The 22,771-nt window shown below is 48.4% G+C and overlaps 1 protein-coding gene across 3 annotated transcripts in view; it reads right to left on the reverse strand.

Annotated features, from left to right (window-relative positions):
* SLC20A2 (solute carrier family 20 member 2) overlaps positions 1 to 22,771 on the reverse strand; it is a 109,132-nt gene that overhangs the window by 42,754 nt on the left and 43,607 nt on the right. For all 3 annotated transcript variants that reach the window (XM_043454707.1, XM_043454706.1, XM_043454708.1), the window contains 2 exons: positions 9,111 to 9,662; positions 1,128 to 1,268 (listed from right to left, as the gene is read on the reverse strand). In XM_043454707.1, coding sequence (XP_043310642.1) covers positions 1,128 to 1,268; positions 9,111 to 9,408 — 439 coding nt within the window. In that variant the 5' untranslated portion in view covers positions 9,409 to 9,662. The remainder of the gene's footprint in view (positions 1 to 1,127; positions 1,269 to 9,110; positions 9,663 to 22,771) is intronic.

The raw sequence follows: 22,771 nt of genomic DNA on the forward strand, positions 1-22,771 counted from the left end.
ACAAACCCAGTGACCTCCACACGGGGGTCACCACCCTCAGACACAAACCCCACCCAGACAAGCACGAAGTCCTCCAGCCCACCACGCACGCGGCCACCCCAGCTCTGGCCTCTGAAGACGGTTACTCTGATTCCCACCGAGCCCCTTCCTGTGTCAGCTGCGGGGGTCACTGAAAGGGCAGCCCCGTCCCTTTCATATTCCAAGGCCAGCCTGACACTGTCACCCCACAGCCTCTGGCCACGCACTAGAAACATCTGCAGGGAGTTTTCAAAAACCAGTTAACGCTCTGGCTCCAGCTGCAGAACTCTGATTTCAAAGGGTTAGAGGGTCTGGGCACTGATATCTTTATTGCTCTCCCAGGTAATTCTAAAGTGCAGCCGGAATCGAACCACTGTTTCAGGAGCTGGGGATCTCGGGTGAGATTCCCAGGATCTCAGGTGAGTTTCTGGGGAGTTCATCTGAGTTTCCTGGGATCAGGCGAGTTCTCTGGCCATTTGTGTTCTGCCTGGCAGGTCAGGGGTCCGTTCAGGCTGGGGGTCCTGAGGCCACTATGATTCGTAAAACGATGGAGGTGGGTGAGAGATCTGTGTTTTTTGCAATGAGCATGTGGGTACTTATGGGGTTCGATGGATTTTCCTCTAGCTGAAGAAGTCAGAGGCAGGAAGCAAGCTGTCAGGCCTCTCTAAACAGTCCCCACTGGGCAGCCCACAATGCAGAAGGAGCATCAGGTAGACTGCGGGGGGACTCCTGGATGCAGTGGGGGTAAGCACCTCACTTCCACACTTGCCCATCACCAGGGACTCTGACTCCTGGACAAGGGCCCCAAGTTTTTCTCTGCCTACAGACTGATTTCAACCAGGTAAATTTCTTAACTCCCTGTGAACAGCAGATAAGACACTGGTTTTCAAAGCTGAATGACAATGCGGCATTTGATAAGAGTGTCTGGAGTTAAAAAAAAAAACAACTGCGTGACAGTTCACCATCTCTGCTACCAGAAATTTTAAGGGAAAACGTATTATCAGCATACATGAACATTTAAAGGAAAAAACATCATGGTAACTTTTAATAACACTTACTCTAGAAAATGTAAACTTTCCTTCTTATACGTAAAAGAAAATGCCAATTACCAATCTTGACCAGCTCCATCCACTGCACACCTTGGGTACCAATTGCGACGAGGGAGAACCCGATGGTGGCCCCGACGATGCAGTGAGTCCCCGAGACTGGGAGCCTCAGGAAGGATGCGATGAGCTGCCAGACAGCTGAGCCTGTGGGTTGAAGATAAAAAACAAAGACGGAAGAAAGTCAGGTACACGGTGCAGTGTCTCAGATCGCCACAGAAGGAAGAAAACCCAAATTACACTCCTTCCTTACCCCTACCTGGGGTTAATTGTCTCTGGGTTGTTTCTTAACAAAGTCCCGACAGAAACCACTCAAATAACTTTAGGCAAAGGAGCACTCTTCAACACGGACGGGATAATGATGATCAACTCAAGCAAAAGTCTTTGATAGAATGAAAAGAAAAGCCTACAAGTGGCCTCTGTCACGTTTAAGCAGGGATGCAGGTGATGAGTGAGTTCTGATGTGAAGCGTGGTCAGGAACAAGCAGGACACTGAGAACCAATGAACACGAAGAAACAAGAAAGGCTGTGTCTCAGAGAAGATTTTGCTGTAGCTAACATCTTCTGGTTGCATCATAAGGAGACTGGATACAGGCTATGTATACTCATCGGTACAAGAGGGTAAAACACAAACGTCAGATCTCGGTGTTAGGACTTCCCTGGTGGTCCCATGTGTGTGCTTAGTCGCTCAGTCGTGTCCGCCTCTTTGCAACCCCGTGGATGGTAACCCGCCAGGCTCCTCTGTCCGTGGGGATTCTCCAGGCAAGAATACTAGAGTGGGTTGCCATGCCCTCCTCCAGGGTAGCTTCCCAATCCAGGGATTGAACCCAGGTCTCCCGCATTGCAGGTGGATTCCTTACTGTCTGAGCCACTGGGGAAGCCCTGGTGGTTCAGTGGTTAAGAATCTGCCTGCCAACACAGGGGACACAGGTTTGACCCTGGTCTGGGAAGATCCCGTGGATCCAGGGGAAACTAGGCCCGTGAATCACAACTACTGAGCCAGCGCTCTGGAGCCTGTGCTCCGCAACAAGAGAAGTCACTGCAAAGAGACGCCTGCCAGCCACAACCACTGAGCCCCCACTCACTGCAACTAGAGAAAAGTCCGAGTGGCAACAAAGACCCAGGGCAGCCCCCCAAAATCACAACTGTTGTACACCTAAAACCAGTATTACCAATGTCATGTCAAATACACTTCAATTAAAAAAAAAAAAGAAAGAACGTAATCCCATGTTGCTTCTCATATTTTTGCCTCTCCCATGAGAAGCAACTGTGATACCAAACCCCACACTGGGCACCTACTCCCAGCCCCTGCCCAGCCGCCAGGCCTTTTCGGCCTGCTCCCTCCAAGCCTGCAAACTCTCAGGAGTCAAGAGGATCCCTGCGTTTTGGCTTTGTGTCCTTTCACCTCAGCTTCACCACCCTCTTTCAGGCTTCGTGTTTTGCTAGGCCAGAGTTCACTCCAGATATTTTCATAAGCAGATCAGGTTTTGCAGGGAGTATTAAAAGCATCGGCTGGGGAGAGATCGCTTTCAGAAACAGTTGTTGAAAAGCTCATGAAGGACCGCAGGGGAACAAAGGGCCGGGCTGATAAACAGGGCACGTCATTAATCCCAAGCGTTAATTCTGGAAATCTGGTTGCTTGGCAGCAGCAGGGCCTTCAAACAGACCCCTGGCATTTTCTCCAAAAATATCTGTGCTACGGAGGCTCAGGAGAGGTCTCAGTTTGTGCAGCAAGGCTGCTAGCTGCCCCGGGAGCGCCGGGCGCCACGACCTTTGAGCCGAAGCGGGCCGTGACCCCGAGTCTATCCCTGAAACGTGTGCTGGGAGCAGAAGGGCCAGCCTGGGGCTGCCAATCCGGTGACAGGCTGGATGGCGGCGCCCACGCTCCCCCGCGGACAGTTCTGTGAGCCGGGACACCTAAGCCCTGGGCTCCTAGGGGGACGGATTGTTTTAAAAATAAAGCCAGAGTTGGGAGTGTGTTACACAGCACAGAACCAGAGCTGAAAAAGCAACCTTTATGATTGATAGTCTTACAAAAATTAAAGTAACCCAGTGATGTTATGAGAATGAGAAAAATTGACCTACATGAACTCAGACCGTGCAGTTTTCTGTCTTGAAAGCCCCTCTCCTCTCCCTGGGCTGACTTTACAATAAGAAGGTTTGGAAGGAGAGGTGGGGGGAGGGGGCTGCCTGAGAGAAAGAGGGGAGAAATGACCGGAGGATGGAGGGGAAGACAGGAGCCTTGTGAGCAGGGGTCTTGTGAGGCGAGCGTGGGTGAGAGGCCTCTTCGACCTTGGGGAATCCTGAAGGTGAATGGCAGTATATTAACATTAAGAAAAACAGTGGGAAGGACTCCCATAGAGGTCCAGTGGCTAAGACTCTGAGCTCCCAATGCAGGGGGCCCAGGTTCCATCCCGGGTCAGGGAACCAGGTCCCACACGTCACAAGTAAGAGCTCGCATGCTGCAACTAAAGCTCTCTCTGCCACAACTAAGACCTGTGCAGCCAAATAAACACATAAATATTTGAAAAAAGAAAAACCGTGGGAAAAAGAGATAGTTTAACCTAAAGATAAAGGTGACCTGCCACGAAGGAAGGGATTAAGTGTGGGATTGGGGTGCAAGGAGAAGAGGGTGGCAGAGGATGAGATGGTTGGATGGCTTCACCCACTTAATGGACATGAATCTGAGCAAACTCTGGGAGACAGTGAAGGACAGGGAGGCCTGCTGTGCTGCAGTCCGTGGGGTTGCAGAGAGCTGGACATGACTGAGCAACATAGGGCGCAGGACAAAACCTGGGGAGACTGGGGGTTAAGACGGCATCTCTGGGGCTACAGGTTCCCAGACGAGGAAAGAATGGCAGAGCAGGTGTGGGTTACAGGGCGGCAGAGGGGACCCAGCACTTCCCAGCGTGGTTCAGGGGGACGGCTCGGTCACGCTGCTGTCCATATTGCTGTGAAAAGACGGAGAATTCTGAATTCTCAGTGGATTTTGGGGCCCATGGCCGGTTGCATACTAAGTGGATTGACTACTGCTTTAGGGCTGAGCTAGAGTTCCCAGACAGGCCGTGCTCAGGAAGCCCAGCTGGCATGAACAACGTCTTCCACCCAATCAACTCAACGCTACCATCGTGCTATGGGAAAACACAGAGACCCATGGGCTTGGGGCAAAGTTTATCAAGGAAAAAAGAGGGAAAAAATGGAGTAAAAAAGACCAGGGAGAAAAGGGGAAAAGAAAGGGATGTTGGCTTTAAGAGAGGAAGACTGGGAGAATTCAGGCATTTGAACAGAATCATCTTGATTTCAGCCAAACATAATTATATCACCATCTCAAAACTACCCAGAATTCTCATGTTCAAGGAAACCAATTTTAAATGTCTAGGTAACTCTCATGTCACCAACTCCCAACAAAATAGGCTTTGAAATTCATCTAACCACACATCAAAAAAAAAAAAAAAAAAGAAAGAAACCAAAGCAAACAAAATCAAGTTATTCAAGCAAAACCACAAACTGCTTTGGTTAACCTAAATTCTAGTGGAGGTAAGTATCCTTCATTTTTTGAGTGTGAGAGACTAGGTCAGGGTTGGGAAAACCCCAAAGCTGGACAAGTCAAGCTGTCCACACAGCAAGTCAGTGGTGACCAAGAGCTCAGCTCGTAGACCTTCTGTCCACCTGGGGCCCCGGGGCAGCCTCACCGACAAACCTCCTCGACAAGTACCACCACCCCCCACAGGGCCCATTGAACACGAGGAGAAACTGCCGTTAAGGCTGAACGTCATCACTCTAGACCACACACAGCTCTACTCAATACTCTGTAGCGACCTATATGGGGGACGAATCTATAAAAGAGAGGATATATGTATAACTGACTCACTTTAGTATACACCAGAAACTAACACAATATTGTAAATCAACTATATGCCAACAAAAATCTAAAAAGACTGAACTTGAGCAATGTTTTTATTTCTCCTTTACTTTCAACATATCTTGTCCGCTTCACCCTGACTGACAAAACTTTAATTTCTGCTTGATATGATTCAGTTCAGTAGCTCCAACTCTTTGCGACCCCATGGACTGCAGCATGCCAGGCCTCCCTGTCCATCACCAACTCCCAGAGTTTACTCAAACTCATGTCCATCAAGTCGGTGATACCATCCAGCCATCTCATCCTCTGTCATCCCCTTCTCCTCCTGTCTTCAATCTTTCCCAGCATCAGGGTCTTTTCAAATGAGTCAGCTCTTCACATCAAGTGGCTAAAGCACTGGAGTTTCAGCTTTAACATCAGTCCTTCCAGTGAATATTCAGGACTGATTTCCTTTAGGATGGACTGGTTAGGTCTCCTTGCAGTCCAAGGGACTCTTAAGAGTCTTCTCCAACACCACAGTTCAAAAGCATTAATTCTTCGGCACTCAGCTTTCTTTATGATCCATCTCTCACATCTATACATGACTACTGGACAAACCATAGCTTTGACTAGATGGACCTTTGTTGGCAAAGTAATGTCTCTGCTTTTTAATATGATGTCTAGATTGGTCATAGCTTTTCTTCCAAGGAGCAAGAGTCTTTTAATTTCATGGCTGCAGTCACCATCTGCAGTGATTTTGGAGCCCCAAAAAAGTCTGTCACTGTTCCCATTGTTTCCTCATCTATTTGCCATGAAGTGATGGGACCAGATGCCATGATCTCAGTTTTTTGAATGTTCAGTTTTAAGCCAACTTTTTCACTCTCCCCTTTTACTTTCATCAAGAGGCTCTTTAGTTCTTCACTTTCTGCCATAAGGGTGGTGTCATCTGCATATCTGAGGTTATTGATCTTTCTCCCAGCAATCTTGATTCCAGCTTATGCTTCATCCAGCCTGGTATTTCACATGATATACTCTGCATATAAATTAAATAAGCAAGGTGACAATATACAGCCTTGACGGACTCCTTTTCCTATTTGGAACCAGTCTGTTGTTCCATGTCCGGTTCTAACTGTTGCTTTTTGACCTGCATACAGATTTCTCAGGAGGCAGGTAAGGTGGTGTGGTCTGATTGACATGATTATGTCTTACATATTGATCACCACTACTGAGGGTGATTTTTACAAGTAACTGTTATTTTTCTAAGGGAAATGTCAATTATACCTGACTATGATGAGAAGCATATATTCAATGAAGGTGAATAAAATTCAATCATTATGTAACTGTTATGGTAAATGATTTTTTCTTTGTCAAACAACCCTCTCTTAAATTTTTTTCCTTAGACGTTCTTAACTAGCTGGGCACTCCATCACACCACTGCTGATGTCACCTATGAGGTGGTGGGGGTGGCGGCTGTCAACACTGCAGCCCACAGACTGGGTGGTCCCCAGGATCTCTTTAATTGTTGCAGAGACTTCTCCAGCCAAGACCACTGCTGCATCTGTCGGGCAACATTGACAGTCTCATCAAAAGTGGTGTTTCCACTCTGCTTATGTTTCTCTGCCTCTTTCCGTCTTTTGGCAGCTGTTTGAGGGCTCTGATGATCAGGGCAGAGGCAGAAGGTGCCACCTCAACGTGGGCCTGTCTGTGCTACATGGTCACTTTCATTGTCATCCTCACACCCTTCCAATCACCGGTTGCCTTGGCCATGTCATCACCAATCCTTTTTTAGAGACAGACCCAGGGGGCTGAGCTTGGGGGCCAGGGCAGACAAGGGACCTACTTCCCCACCGGGGCACGTCAGGTACACAACTGTGATCTCGTTGGGGTCATCGAACTTAGGCGGCAAGGTGGGGGAGGCTAATGTCGGACAAACCTGGATTCAGGACAACCAAAAAAAGCTGCACCTTGGCCTCCTCTGAGCCCAGAGTCTGTGTACTGATAGTAAATATTTAATTCTTAAAAATAATGATCAGTTATATCAATCATGAGCCTTCCATCTTTCAAACACAAAATGTGCAGCTGAGGAAGAGGAATTTTGAGCACCTATGATCAACCTACCATGCTTCAGTTCAGTAGCTCAGTCGTGTCCGACTCTTTGCAGCCCCCATGGACTGCAGCACGCCAGGCCTCCCTGTCCATCACCAACTCCTGGAGTTTACCCAAACTCATGTCCATTGAGTCAGTGATGCCATCCAGCCATCTCATCCTCTGTTGTCCCCTTCTCCTCCTGCCTTCAATCCTTCCCAGCATCAGGGTCTTTTCAAATGACCCAGTTCTTTGCACCAGATGGCCAAAGTATTGGAGTTTCAGCTTCAACATCATGTCGTCTAATGAACACTCAGGACTGATCTCCCTTAGGATGGACTGGTTGGATCTCTTTGAAGTCCAAGACTCTCAAGCAGAAATAGATGTTTTTCTGGAACTCTCCTGCTTTTTCAATGATCCAGCGGATGTTGGCAATTTGACCTCTGGTTCCTCTGCCTTTTCTAAATCCAATTGAACATCTGGAAGTTTACGGTTCACGTATTGCTGAAGCCTGGCTTGGAGAATTTTGAGCATTACTTTGCTAGCGTGTGAGATGGGTGCAACTGTGCGGTAGTTTGAGCATTCTTTGGCATTGCCTTTCTTTGCAACTGGAATGAAAACTGACCTTTTCCAGTCTTGTGGCTACTGCTGAGTCACTTAGTAGTATTTAATTCTTTACTCAGGACCTCCGTCTGCTTCTAATCAAAGACCTCAACTACTTCTCAGACTAACCTGCTGTCACAAAAGAGATGATGGGCCATCCTAAACCTGGCAAATGACCTGTACATCCTCAGTGCTACAGAAGTGCTGGTGGTGACTAATCTTGGGACCTGTGGGATGGAGCCGTGTTCTCGGTCTACCAGCATCCGGCCTCCCAAGGCATGGCTCTCCCCACAAAAGCATGTGCCCTGCTGCAAACAGAAGATGGCAGGACACCCCTCCCCCCCCCCCACTCCACCGCTTGCCCATGCAGAACCGCCACTGCTGTGCATCACCTGGACCGACAGGCAAGCGGAGGAGGGTCTTGTCGGCTGCACCTAAGGCCCTGCTGCCTGAACCTCTCAGCTTGGTGAGGGAGCACCCATGCTGCTACAGTGAGGGAGCACTCATGCTGTTACAGGTCTCAGATCAGTGCGGGCAGAGAAGGAACCACACATCCAGTCAGCGATCCTCTTCCAGTGCAGCTCACTGCCCTCCACACTCCTCTTTCATCCACCCTGACGCTACCCATAAGAGGTCCTACTGCAAACAGGTGACGTACAAATGCCTGAAACAAAAGCCGGAACACAAAACAAGCATACCAGATGGAGCTCCCAGGGGCGGAATCAGAAAATCCAAACAAAAACCAACAAAAGGATGACAAATGACAGAGAAGACCAATGTTTCTTGAAACATAGGTACTTAAGATTCATTTGGTAACTGCTCTAAAACTTAAATTGAGAATAGAAAAGTTAAGCTAATAAATACTGTTTCTTGGCATCCATGTTTTATGATAAAACATTGCCTTGGAACTAATGAAAAATATATGAAAAAACAGAAATAAATCTTCAAGGTTTATAAATAAACCTAAGTAAACCTCTGAAACACATTCACTTTAACGTGTTCTTTCTTTAAGAACTTTCAAATAGCTTTAAAATGACAAAGAGCTATGCTATAAATATCTTTTTTTCTGGACTTTTTGAAAAGCACTGACTTAGCCAAAATCTATTTGAATACATTCAAAAAAGAAGTGATTGCTTGACATCTGAACACTGACCAAAATCATAATATACAGAAAGCACAAATAAGATATAATAAATGAGAAACAAATCTGAAAAATATACATATACATATATACATATACATGTATATTACATACACATATATCTGAATTACTGTGTTATACACCTGAAAATAACACAACACTCTAAATCAGCTATACTCCTATTTAAAAAAAAAAACAACTAATCAAACCAGCTTTAGAAAAGTTAAAGCAAAAGTCTCATTTATGGGTATGACAGAAGTCGGGTGGAGAAGTGGGTCAGTGGACACATGCCCACGGGCGGGAAGACGAGGCTACTTACCGACCATGGCACTGACCTCCCCGGCCATCAGCGTCTCCACGGTGTTGTTGTACAGGTTCACGTCGATGATGCCCTTCCGGATGGTCTCTCCGACTTTGGCCCCCAGCAACACCGAGCCGGTGGTTTCGAAGATGGAAGCCAGGATACAGGCCTGCCTCAAGGTCACCACGCCCGAGCCCACGGCAGTACCAAACGAATTGGCAACATCATTGGCACCCACAGAAAATGCCAAGATAAAAGCTATGATAAAACCCAAGATGACCATCCACAGGTACTCGTCCATCGCCATTGTGGACATGGGGTGCCGGGTGCTTTTCTTGTGCGGAAATCTCTGAAACTGGCCGAGCGTGAGGTCCTACCGGGCGTGAGGCTGAGAGGTCCTGTGAACAGTGAGTCTGCTCTGGAAAGTGCCGGGTGATGTTGGGGCTGTACAAACTGCTAACTGCTGGTTTTCAAACTACTGTCAGGACAGTTCATTGGGTTGTGTTCAGTCAGCGGTAAAACACATTCCATATTTTCCCTCCTGATCTGGGGAAGCTGTGAGGGCTCCTCCTGTGTCAGAAAAAAAAACAACAACAAAAGGGATTAGTCACCCCGAGGAACGGGCGACAATGGTCTGTATCTTTCAGGAAGAAGCGTCTGGAGACGACTCATGGGCCCTCACTTTCGCGGGCACGTGGCCGACCTGACCGTAAAGCAGTGCAAGGAAGATTATAAGCAGGCTAACTGCTACCCGCCCCACCACCACCAAAAAAGGCTTGATTCTAAAACTTCAGAGGGCGATCATGCTTTATGATTATAGACTGACAGGAAGTCCTACTAGGGTACATTTCTACACAATCTGTAGAATATATGTGGCCTTTATTTTAGACAGAAAAAATTCCGTCAGAGGAGCAAAAGAAAAGTGTGGCTCCTTGTGCACCTGCTCACATACACACCTTATACCGAGCTTACCAAACCTGTGTCTGAGCACGAAGTGACCCTTCTAGAGGGTGACGGGAGAGACGGAAGCTGAAGGCGCTTCCCAGCAGGATGGGGACGCTGGAGCAGAGCCACCTTGCCAGAGCGTGGGGGAGAGCAAGTCACTATGCGCCGCCTCCCACCTCACCTGGGGATAGCCAGAGGCCTGAGCACAGCCTGGGAGATCCCCCCCAGGTCTCCCCAGGGGCACCCCCAGATGTCCTCAGGGTTCCTCTGCAGAGCCCTGGGGAGATCTAGGGGAGAGCCCCAAGGAGATCTGGGGGGGAGCCCCAAGGAGATCTGGGGGGAGCACAAGGGAGATCTAGGGCGGGAGTCACAAGGAAATCTGGGGGGGAGCCCCAAGGGAGATCTGGGGGGCGCTCCGAGGAGGTATGGTGGAGCCCTGAGAATATCTGGGGGGTAGCTCCAATCTCCGGGGTTCCTCCCTAGATCTCCTTGGGGCTCCCCCCAGATCTGCTCGGGGATCCCCCCAGATCTCCCCGGGGCTCCCCCCAGATCTGCTTGGGGCTCCCCCCAGATGTCCCCAGGGCTCCCCCTATATCTCCCCGGGCCTCCCCCCATATATTCTCATGGTTCCCCCATATTTCCTCAGACCTCCCCTCAGATTTCCTTGCAACTCCTCCTCCCCAGATCTCCCCAGAGATCCCTCCCTAGATCACCCCCTGCCAGATCTCATCTTATCCCCCAAGCCCGCCTGGGCTCACTGACCTCGGCTCCTGCCCACCTCCTCCCCTCACTTGCTCCTCTGCCTCTTCTATGAAAACCGCCAGCTTCCTCAGCTCAGGGCCTTCGTACCTGCTGGTCCCCAGGCCAGAAACAGCCTCTCTGCCAGCTCACCGCCCGCTCCAAGTCCCTTTCTGCCCAGACGTCACCACCGGAGCAGGCCCGACCTTGTCTAACAGCAGTGCCGCCCCCCCACCCATGCCACTATCCCTCTCTCTCACCCAACTATTTGCCTTTTCTACTGACCACCTCATTCATTCGTTCACTCCCTCCCGTCTGGCTTCACGCACGGGGATTCCCAGCTGTGTCTCCGGCACACAGACTAGCATCTGGCACGGGATAAGCCCTAAGCAGGCTGCTGAGTAAGTGAAGAAAGAAGCTCTTAGATAAAAGAAGAAAAAAACTCTTGCACAGGCTTCTTCCTGGGATGAAGAGGTGATGTCACAGAATTAAAACATCTGTGAAGGAAAAATGTCATGAAAAGCTTCGGAGTTGTGGTGTTCTATTATTATACAGAGTACCACGTTTGTGTACTTGAGCGGTTCTCAGCATTGAGAATGATCCCTATAAATGCTCATTGAACTGAGTTAGCCTCATATACCACATCATATAAAATATAACGATCAGTCAACATTAAGGTGATTTAAGGGAAAAAAGCAGGACACAAAATTTATGTACCTATCTATGACTGTGGCAATGTTAAAAGGTATATAAAAGACCCAGAGGTAATTCACTAAAAGTTAACAATGGCTGAGCTGACAAGCAGGAGTAGAGATCAATCTTTTCTCTCCTCCCAAAACTCTATACTGTTGTCGACATGCTTTCCAAATTAAAATAATACATAAAAACAAATCAACATAGAACCATCTTTTTAGAAAAAATAATCAAAACGCAGCAACCACACTTGTTGGCAGCGTGACAGGCCCAGGACGAAGCAGGAAGTGCCCAGACCACCTTCTCACTTTCTAAGCTTTGTAGCCCACATGACTCTGGAGACGTGGGGAAAGACCACGCTGAGTTGATAAATGAAAATACAAAGTCAAACCAGTGTGGGCCAATGTTATCTACCTTGAAATACAAATAGTTCTAGATGAAGCCTTGTCGGTCAGGTCAGGGGGCCCAGAGGCCAACAAGGACAGTACCGGATGCTGTTTACTGAGCGCCCTGGTGGGCCCGTCACCAGGAAGATGCTGAGTGACACGGGATGTGGTCCAGGATGGGAGACGGATGCTCATCGACAGACACACGTCAGACTATCAGGTGTGACAGGTGCTGAAGGGGGAGGCCCGCGTCATACACATAGCCTCACGAGCACAGAGATGGGGCACCTGGTCTGTGCGAGCAGGAGGGGGTCCCCTTCCACCTAAGGATGGGGGGGTCAACCTGGGACGGGGGGGCAGGTCACTCCAGGCGGTTCCCAGTTGGGAAGGAGTGGCATGAGGGGGGAGACGGAGGCTGGGCTGGACCACACTGCCGGTGGCCACCTGCTAACACTGGGGGGTTCTGTTACAGGGGTGCTGGTGTGCTCAGGCTCTCCTTCCTGGAGGCCCCTGGCCACAGTGCAGAGGCGGGCCAGGGTGGAGGCGGGAGCGGACGTGGGGAGACTGCCTCCGAGGCCCCTGCACGGCGCAGGTGCAGATGGGTGTCCTGAGCCGGGGACGGGGTGCTGACAAGGGGAAGAGAAGGGACAGAAAGAGGGGCTCCGGTGGCTAATGCCGCCGGGACGCAGTGCTGGCTCGTCAGTGGGGATGGAGACAGGAGCTGGGCTGAGGAGTCACCGGGTGGGGTGTTCTCCCATCTGCGCTGTGCTTGGTTTGGTTGGTAGGCGTCAGGGCAGGGTCTGGGCACAGCTCACGGCTGGACACCGACATACACCCGGGGTGAGGCGGGGCCCTCGGGCCAGTCTGCTTCATGAGGGTTTCATAGTCTTTGTGGTACCCTGGCACTCTTTCAGAGCAGGGGTTCTCTCTCCCACTCACGTGACCTTAGACAGCTGATCTCCACAATTACGTCTGTGTTTTCTCCTTCACACTCAACCCCCGAAGTTCCAAAGCACCTGGCCGAGGAGAAAGGCCTGCCCCTTTTAAGAGACCAAATCATTTCCATCTTGCATGATATTTACCCAGCCTACTTCTTATTGCAAGTACCAACACTTTTATTTTCTTCATTGATTTCTGTCCAACATGGGCAAAACAAAGTGCTTAAATAACTACACAACAGGATGCATTGAAAAAGAGGGTCACACTGCTGAAACAGCCCTTGGTGGGCTGGAAAACCACCAGGGAAGCAGTAACTTGTCAAGAACGTGGCCAAATTCAGAGTGGCAGAGGCCCAACCAGAAGGCTCGTGTCTGAAAGTAGAATTTTGAAGTGGGGGGTGGGGGGGGTTTGATCACATCAGGGCGGAAATTCACCTTATTCAATAAGTCAATAAGTGATGCTGGGCCAATGTGCCAGCTGCTAACTATCTAGAAGGAAGGAAAAAAGTGAGAATTCCTACCTCACCCCAAGTGAAAGATTTAAATATAAAAACTGAAATCAGAATAAAGACTACAGGTAAATATTTACTCGATACTGGGACGGGGACGCCTAGCCATGACACTGGCGGCATTGGATGGAAACACATGTGCATTCACGGGACCCCTGCAGACAGAGGCTCTGAGTGTGGGAGCAACAATGAAAACGCAATCTCTCTTCCTTAGCGGCGATGCTTAGTCCGGGGCGACGCAGATCAGAAAACCTCCAACAAACGTCTTGTTCTTCCTACCTCTCCTCCAAGGGCTTTTCTGAGAAGTGTTAGGACGTGATGGGGGTTGGGCTGGAACCAAGCTTTCCTCTTCCCTCTCCTTGGCCGAGTGTGAAAACCCCTAAATGGCCAGACTCACAGACCTAGGGTTACAAGACGCTCGTCGATTTTCAGATGCCCCCGACCTCTTGCATTGCAGGAGCAGAGCCCTCGAGAGTTCGCACTCCTGCAAGAAGTACTGAGGGTTTCGTAAGGTCTGTGTCCCAGACGGGTCATGTTCACAAGAGCCTGCCTTTCCCCGGTGAGCCGGCGTCTCAGCTCACCCTGGCGCGGCCTGGTGCCTGGGCCTTCGGCTCTGAGCCGCGCCCCCAGGGCTCCTGCGTGGAGGCTTCCAGACTCTCTTTCTCTGTCAGCGTTGACTCAACTCTCCCCAACACCCTCCTCCCCACCCTGTGAATTGGAATGTTTACAGAAGCGTGAAAACAAACATTCTCAGAATATTTCTAGTCAGGTTTGTACACTGCTTAAGAACAGGAATGTTGCTGAGTTGTGGCGTTTAATAAATTTCGGTGCGCAGAGAAGCCTGGATCAGGGGGGTCCTGCTCTGAAATGCTGCCAATGGTGACACCCAGGAGACCCTTGACCCTCCCAGCAAAGGTCGGCCCCAGCGCCCCCCACCCCCCGCCGGCCTGGGGTCTAACCATCTCCCCCGTCGGCACCCACCCTCCCCAGACAAGCAGATCCACAGCGGTGGGCTGTGGGCTGTTCGGGGACCCAGACTCAGCCAGAAAAGAATCCCAAAGATGACTTCCGGCTTTTTCCCCCAAGTACACACCTATTTCTATCAGTTCACCTGCCAATCTCAAACTCAGTTTTTTTTTAAAAAACACCCCTGATCTTGAAGGACGCTGGCTGAGCTAGCATCATGTTTCACCCAAGTCCTCCTCCTGCCCCTGTGATGCCAAAGGAATTCAATAAATCTATAAAAGGTCTTATTTCCTGGGTCTGCTAGGAAACAGCCTCAGTAGGGCATGGTCCTGATGAGGCTTAATCTTATTTACTGACATGAGCTGAGTCATAACTAACAGTTGCCTCCATCCTCCGGCTCGATTCAGAAGCAGATACCAGGACAGGATCCCCTGTGTCATTCCAGCCCGTGAGGACCTTTTCCGAAGGCTCATGGCTGCACCCAGGCCAGGCCTTCCTGCCAACAGGCGACAGGAAGGAGCCAGGTCCCCATGCAGAAAACCTGGGGTTCTGAAGTAATTTCCCAACTCCTTTCCTGAGGCCCCAGGTACCTCACACACACAACTCTATGAAAATGAAAAGCCTGCTCTCCTGGCAGCCCACACTGCATCGGGAGTTCTGACACTTAGGTCAAAACGTCGGGGGAGACGTATTCCTTCAGGGGCAGGATGTAAAATCCAGTAACTCTGCTACCTGCGGGGGAGCCTGACGGATAAGATGTAAAGATGACGATTTTTTCTTCCCTGGTGATATTTCAACAGAATGGAAGATTTCACTTTTGGAATCTTGCAGAAAACGGTGCAGCAAGCACAAACATTTTTTTCACAATTCAGGATGTAGACCTTGTCATAAAGAGTCTCTGTTAACATCCTTCTTGAGTAGCTTGTTGACTTTACATGCTTAAAATGTAAAAGGGCTTCCCTGGTGGCTCAGACGGTAAAGCGTTTGCCTGCAAAGCGGGAGACCCAGGTTCGATCCCTGGGTCGGGAAGATTCCCTGGAGAAAGAAATGGCAACCCACTCCGGTACTCTTGCCTGGAAAATTCCATGGACGGAGGAGTCTGATAGGCTATAGTCCATGGGGTTGCAAAGAGTTGGATAGGACTGAGCAACTTCACTTTCTTTCTAAAAGGTAAAAAATAGTTCAAAAAGTAACAGTATATTTAAGATAGAAAATACTGAACTTCATGTTTTCACACAAATGATGAAAAACTGAAGTATTACTAGGAAGGGTCTGAAACAGGTCTCAACTCCCTTTTAAAGGGCCTGTTCCCAGATAAGCCACCCAGCACTGGGAGCAGAGACACCTGGAGACAGGCAGATGGGTGCTATCCTGATGGAGGCGGGGAGAGGCGAGGGGCAGAGGGGATGAGGAGGGAGGAGGGGGAGAGAAGGGGAAGAAATGACATCAGAAGGTTAGGGACCACCTGGAACAGGGAGACGGAGGTGGAGGATGCAGGGGATGGAGCATGGACACACAGCCTGATAACAGCGACCTAAGACGTGCAAAGTGAATGATGCAAAGTGGAACAGAAGAGGCCAGGACGTCGGCCCGGCCCTGAGTGTCCTTGCCCCCTCCTTCTCTACTATTAAAGAGGAGCACCTGTTTCTCCCACCTGGAGAAGGGGACGAGCCCAGGACAGGTCACCCCAGTCCAACCCAGTCTACAGCTGCCCTGGGCAACTCATGACCATGCCCTGTCAGTGGAGCAGTGTGCGAGGTCCCAGCTCAGCACGGGGGGTCCACACGTGGGGAACCTGTCGTCACCGGCAGAGAAAGCCCGGGGTGATGGGCAGGAAACCTGAGGCCTGAGCCTGGCCCCGCGACTAACCCGCGATGTGACCACAGATAAGTCTCGTTTCATCATCTGTAAAGGGGGGGGAGGAGTAATAACACGTAGACTTTTTGGAATTATTGTCAGGGTCAAATCCATTTCTTTCAAAGTGTTTGCGAGTTGTGGTTGGCTTTAAGCAACTTGAAGTTATTGGTTATCAGGGCAGTCATAGGGAGAATAAGAGCGTAAGGGTCCAAAACCCTTCGGGAAGGGTCTTCCTCACTCACACGGCCCTGCCTCCCTCGAGGGCTGCTCTTCTTCCCGTTGCACTAACTCTGGCCTTGTCTTTGCCTAAAGACTGACACACACCGTAAGGCTCAGCAACTTCGTGGAGGGGTGGACGGAGGTGAAGGGGTTAGAGGGAAAAGAACTCACAAAAGTGCTCGGAAAAAAAATCCGCACAAAATGGGGAAGCCATTTTGGAAAAGAACTCTGGGGTTTCTCATACCCTAAAGCAAGCCAGCAGTCCCGTTCTGAGGAGCACTGACCCGAGAGAAATGGAAACCCACGTCTGTACAGGAGACTCTGTCCTCTCCAGAGTAGTTGCTATTACTGTGCATATGTGTCAAAACTTAGGCAACTGTACCCTGACAACTGGTGGGCTTGCCTGTATGTAAATTACGCTTCGGTAAAGCTGCTTAGAAAATAACACTGGAATATATAAACGCAGTGCGGTGATGGATGCATTAATTAACTAGATGGGAAGAATTCTTTTGCAATGTATATGTACAAAAACATATAAAATCATCACAGGGTACACTTCATATTGTAATATTTAAATGATAATCTTATCACTTTATCAATTATACCTCAACAGAGCTTGGTGAGGGGGAAACAATACAAGTCAGATTTGGTGTTTTCCCTTCCTGCCACACTGTCCAGCTGGGATAAAGTATAAAAGCTAAACAGTTGAAAAAAAAGAAAGCGCAGTGAGGAAAGAAGGAACATTCCAGCTAGACACAGTGTGACCAGCCAGTGCGACCAGAGTCAGGGGCAAGCGGTCGCCCCTGTTCCCAACAGGGGCACCGAGAAGCAAACAGCTAACAAGACCAGAGGAGGGGCTGTATCACAGGGAAGTCCTCCAGAGAGGGACTCGGACACAGCTTTTCTGAGGTCAGAGATGAGAGAGGAAGGCCCACCGCTGGGATTGCCCACTGACCACCCTTCAGGATGGGCATCGAGTGCTTCTACAGAGAAAACAGCATGGGTCTTCCCGTGGAGACAAGTCTCCATCATTTCCACAGGAGCCAGAGGTCAGGGCATTTCATGAACATTTGAGGTCAGGGCAAATACAAGCCGTTTTGGCTGAAAATCACGTCTGTGGAGGGCCACGGGCTGGAGATGCGTGACGTTTAATTCGTGGACACCTCGTGTCCCAGCTTCCGGGAGGTCAGTTACAGTAAGCGAGCGGACGAGACAATAAAAGTGTCACCTTGTTTGCAACTTCAACAGCAAATTCTGAAGTCAGTCCTGTAATGTCATCCCCCGTGAGTACAGTCAGAAGTGATTTACACAGTTCCGAGTGACAGTGTTTATTTTCGTATGCGGAATGGTGCTCGTACACTTGCCAGGCTGGGCCAGAGGCAGGGCCAGCCAGGTCCTCTACCGTGAATGAGGAGGAGGCAGGCGGGGAACGGGTGTTCCTTATGATGTGACTCTCAACAGTTAAAAAAACCCAATAATATGAAATGTGAATAAACACTCAGGTACAAACATGTTTATTCCGGTGTCACCTATCATCATCGTGAGAAAAGAGGAAACCACCTAACTCTCCTCAGCCAGACAGGAGAATGACTGAGGACACATGGGTGACTTCTAAAGATGAAGCTTTATGTAGTCACTGAAATGGTGTAACGTGAGAGCTTTACATGACAATGGAACATAGTGATAATGCTGAGTGAAAAAGGAGTTCACAAAACGGCTGAGGCCATCTTGCAGCTGTGTTGAAGAATGCAGCCGTCATGGGACGAAAGAAACAGGCCCAAGTTCAGAGTGACTCTCTCCGAGTGTTCTTTACACTTGTTCATATTACTAAAATTTTCTACCAGGAGCAGTTACTACTTGTATTATTGAAAAAAATGCCTACAAAACACTACAAAGAAAAGTACATTTTTTCCCCCCCAAGTTAGGAATGTAACACCAAAATAAGCTTAGTTTTTCCTAGTAAACAAAATGAATTTCATATGAAAATGAAATTTCACATGAATCAAGATGATTCATATGAATCTGCCTGTTCTCGGCCTCTCAGAGATTTCTTTCTTCCTTACAACCCACAGCTTGAGCTGCACCTAACAGTTCTGTTCTCTTGATTTCTCTTTCTCACTCTCAAGGCTGTCTCTCCGCTCATGTCTGAGCCCTGGGGGCACGGGTCTCTGTGTGGCTTGGGGCCTCCCATGTGTGGGAGTCTGAAGGTCCCTCCTTGGTCACACCTGCTCCCTCTCTGGTTTCTTCCCTCACCTTCCTGATGAGTTTCTGGAGGTTCTGGCCGCCAGGACTGAATAAGAATAAGAAACTGTCCTGACAGTCCAAGTACTTCACAGTATTTGAGGGTAATGTCTACAAGAAACAACCTGTATGATTAACTCTTTTAGCCTATCTTGGTTCACAGATGTAGAGAACATTTCAGTCTGAAGGGACTTTCAGTTCAGTTCAGTTCAGTCACTCAGTCGTGTCCGACTCTTTGCGACCCCATGAACCGCAGCACCCTAGGCCTCCCTGTCCATCACCAACTCCTGGAGTTTACCCAACTCATGTCCATTGAGTCAGTGATGCCATCTAACCATCTCATCCTCTGTTGCCCCCTTCTCCTCCTGCTCTCAATCTTTCCCAGCATCAGGGTCTTTTCAAATGAGTCAGCTCTTCGCACCAGGTGGCCAAAGTATTAAGAGTTTCGGCTTCAACATCAGTCCTTCCAACGAACACCCAGGGACTTTAGAAGTTGACTAGTCTGATTTTGGTCCTTTTGAAGATGTGACTGTCCTCACTGGATGTGCAGGTTGTGATGACCCACTCACTCCACAGGAGGTGCCCCGAGGAAAGCAGCGGAAGTGATGCCCTGGGGAGGCATCCATCAGACCTTCTCAGTGACACTGGCTCCTGCCCTGGAGCTGGGATGCCTTGAAGTCCTGGCCTCCGCAGGGAACGGGAGGGCAGAGTCGATGGGGAAAGACGAGAGGGTGATAAAGACGGCGGATAACCAGGAATGCTGCAGCGCCTGCATCCTGGAACGTTCTCAAGGTCCGATGACGTCTTGAGTCCTGCGCATCATCCAGAGACCACAGGACTGGGAAGAGGCAGTTTAGCCTGGAACCATGAACCACAGGATTGTCCTGTGGGGAGAGCGGGGGGAAACCTCTGACCCTCTCTTGAGCCGTGCAGTCAGCGGCCTTCATGAGTTTATGGAACGTGAACCTACTTCTCGTCTCCCAGCTACAGTTTCCACTGCAGAGCCTGTGGGCTCAGCCCTCATTACTGGTACAGTCAGTCTCCCTCTGCATTCCTGTCATTCTGACATTTAAATTTCTTCTGGGCTCATAAAGCATTTGTGTTATTTAGATGTTTTCCACACAGCCTTTTGCACTCTGGGAAGGCACTGGCTAAATCTAGTAAATAAGAATATGTTTTTTCTAAAGGATAAATACAAGCAAAATTCATTCAAATGAGATAGAGTTAAAGGAGTTGAGATGATCTGGCCTAAAGAAGGAAAGATCTAGGAGGTCCTACATGACTTACTTGAAAAATATTTCTTAAAAACTGAAAGATCGCCTCAGGAGGTATAAGTGTGAGTGCCTTGTGGTGTTCAAATGGGATTTGACTGACTGAATGATGGGTTAAAGTAAGAAAGCTTTTATCTGTTGTTTCCACTTTAAATGGATAATTCAGTGAGTCCATGTAAAGGCTCATTTCAGTTCAGTTCAGTTGCTCAGTCGTGTCTGACTCATTGAGACCCCATGGGCTGCAGCACACCAGGTTTCCCTATGAATCACCAACTCCCCAAGCTTGCTCAAACTCATGTCCATCGAGTTGGTGATACCATCCAACCATCTCATCCTCTGTCGCCCCCTTCTCCTGCCTTCAATCTTTCCCAGCATCAGGGTCTTTTCAAATGACTCTGTTCTTCGCATCAGGTGGCCAAAGGATTGCAGTTTCAGTTTCAGCATCAGTCCTTCCAATGAACACCCAGGACTGATCTCCTTTAGGATGGACTGGTTGGATCTCCTTGCAGTCCAAGGGACTCTCAAGAGTCTTCTCCAACACCACAGTTCAAAAGCATCAACTCTTCGGTGCTCAGCTTTCTTTATGGTCCAACTCTCACATCCATACATGACTACTGGAAAAACCATAGCTTTGACCAGATGGACCTTGTTGGCAAAGTAATGTCTCTACTTTTTACCATGCTTTCTAGGTCGTTCATAGCTTTTCTTCCAAGGAGCAAGTGTCTTTTAATTTTATGGCTGCAGTTACCATCTGCAGTGATTTTGGAGTCCAAGAAAATTAAGTCTGTCACTGTTTCCATTGTTTCCTCATCTATTTGTCATGAAAAGGCTGCTGCTGCTGCTAAGTTGCTTCAGTCGTGTCCACCTCTGTGCAACCCCATAGACGGCAACCCACCAGGCTCCCCCATCCCTGTGATTCTCCAGGCAAGAACACTGGAGTGGGTTGCCATTTCCTTCTCCAGTGCATGAAAGTGAAAAGTGAAAGTCAAGTCGCTCAGTCATGTCCAACTCCTAGTGACCCCACGGACTGCAGCCTACCAGGCTCCTCCGTCCATGGGAGGGAAAATGCATTATCAGCCCCTCTTCATCTAATTGGAGATACAGCAGTCTTTCATCGTTAATAAGAAAAGCTACACTCAGACAGGAGGAGAAAACTTTGTAACTCAATGGGTTGCCTCACAGTGAAATGTGGAATTACCTGCAGTGGAGATTTAAAAAACAGGTTGCGGCCACCCTGCCATAGTGTTTTAGGTGCAATGTTGCTTGAAACCCAAGGACAAGAACAGCTGAGCCTTATATATCTATGCCCACTCCCAGACAGAAATGGTCTCTGAACATCTTTCCCTTTCTGTATGTACCATAGATACAGATTCCCTCCAAATAGTCTAGGCAACCTGTTTTTCTTCACTTGTAACCAAAAACAGATTCGCTTTCAGGAGCAAATCACTTAATATCCTTTCTATCAACTGGCAAACCTAAGGATCACTTGTTCCTCTTCTGTGCCCTGAAGTGTTGGGCTGCTTGGCCAAGTCCCAGGAGCTATATTAGGGAAATACTTTCCTTTCAGCCACAGTTCAAAATGGAACTATGTATATAAATAGACATCTTGGTACTTACATATTTACTTGCCAATTTTGTTCCGAGTATAATGGAAGTTCAATAAAAATGTGAATGATACATATAAAAACATTGATTCCTGCTACCACTCCATATTATTTCTATTAATGGGACATTAATATAAATGGAAGAGTTGATAGAGGAAGATTATTATCTTCACTATTATCCATGCTCAGTTTATAGCCCCGTATTTCTTATTTTAATCCCAAAGGTTCTTAAGCAATAGTTCTTAGGCAGAAGCAAGAGAGGACAAATAAATAAATATTAAAATCACTTAGTTGGACTTTTTCTCCTTGTGAGGGAGCAAAGTCCATTCAAGACTCTAAAATACCTCATCAGAAGGCCTCAAACTTGATTCAATTCCACCAATAAGTGCAAAATAGTAATGTAAAGCAGCCTAAACAAGGCAGTGAGTCCATAAATTTGGTTGGTAAGTCAGGTGAAAATTTAGCAATTCTTCATACCTCTGAGACTATGAAATTAAAGTCTTGTTACTAAATTTAGAGGGGCTTTCCTGGTGGCTCAGCGGTAAAGAATCCACCCACCAAAGCAGGACACATGGGTTCAATCCCTGGGTTGGGAAGATCCGCTGGATAATGAAATGACTAGCCACTCCAGTAGTCTTGCCTGGGAAATTCGATGGACAGAGGAGTCTGGCAGGCTATAATCCAAAGAGTCAGACACAACTTAGTGACTAAACAACACAACTAAATTAAGAAACCATAATAAGCATTTTCTTGATATCACCTTCAAAAAACCATGGAGACAGAAGCTTAAAAAAAAAAGACAGTTTATAAGATTTCTTTGAAAATTATTTCCCAATTCTGAGAGTTCTCCTGTTGCTTCATTCCCCATGTATGATTAAGATAGAAACTTTCTAGGGCAAGTCACTAGCTCCCTTCATCTGTTTCTTTTAGAAAACTTAGAGCTAGGAAGGTGCTTCTATGTGAACATAAGGAGCTTTCTTATAATAACCAGAAAGCCACCAGATACAAGCTGCTCTTCTGTGATGTTTGAAATCAGTTAAGACAATAGAAAGATATATATATTGTCTTTTATCATCACCTACTTCATCACCTTTACTGGAGCTCCTGCGTGTATTCCAATTGCTGTCTTGCGTCACTTCCTCTCAGCCTACTGAACGGAACTCCTTTAAGTATTTCTGGTAAGGTGGACCTGCTAGCACGGCATTCTCCCAGCTCTTACCTTCTTGGGAATGCTCCTATTTAGAAAGACAGCTCTCCAGGATACAGGAGATACAGATACAGGGGACACTTTCGCTGGTCCCCTCACTGCCGG

The sequence above is a fragment of the Cervus canadensis genome, chromosome 31 (genome assembly GCF_019320065.1).
Source record: "Cervus canadensis isolate Bull #8, Minnesota chromosome 31, ASM1932006v1, whole genome shotgun sequence".
In the NCBI taxonomy this organism is placed as follows: Eukaryota; Metazoa; Chordata; class Mammalia; order Artiodactyla; family Cervidae; genus Cervus; species Cervus canadensis.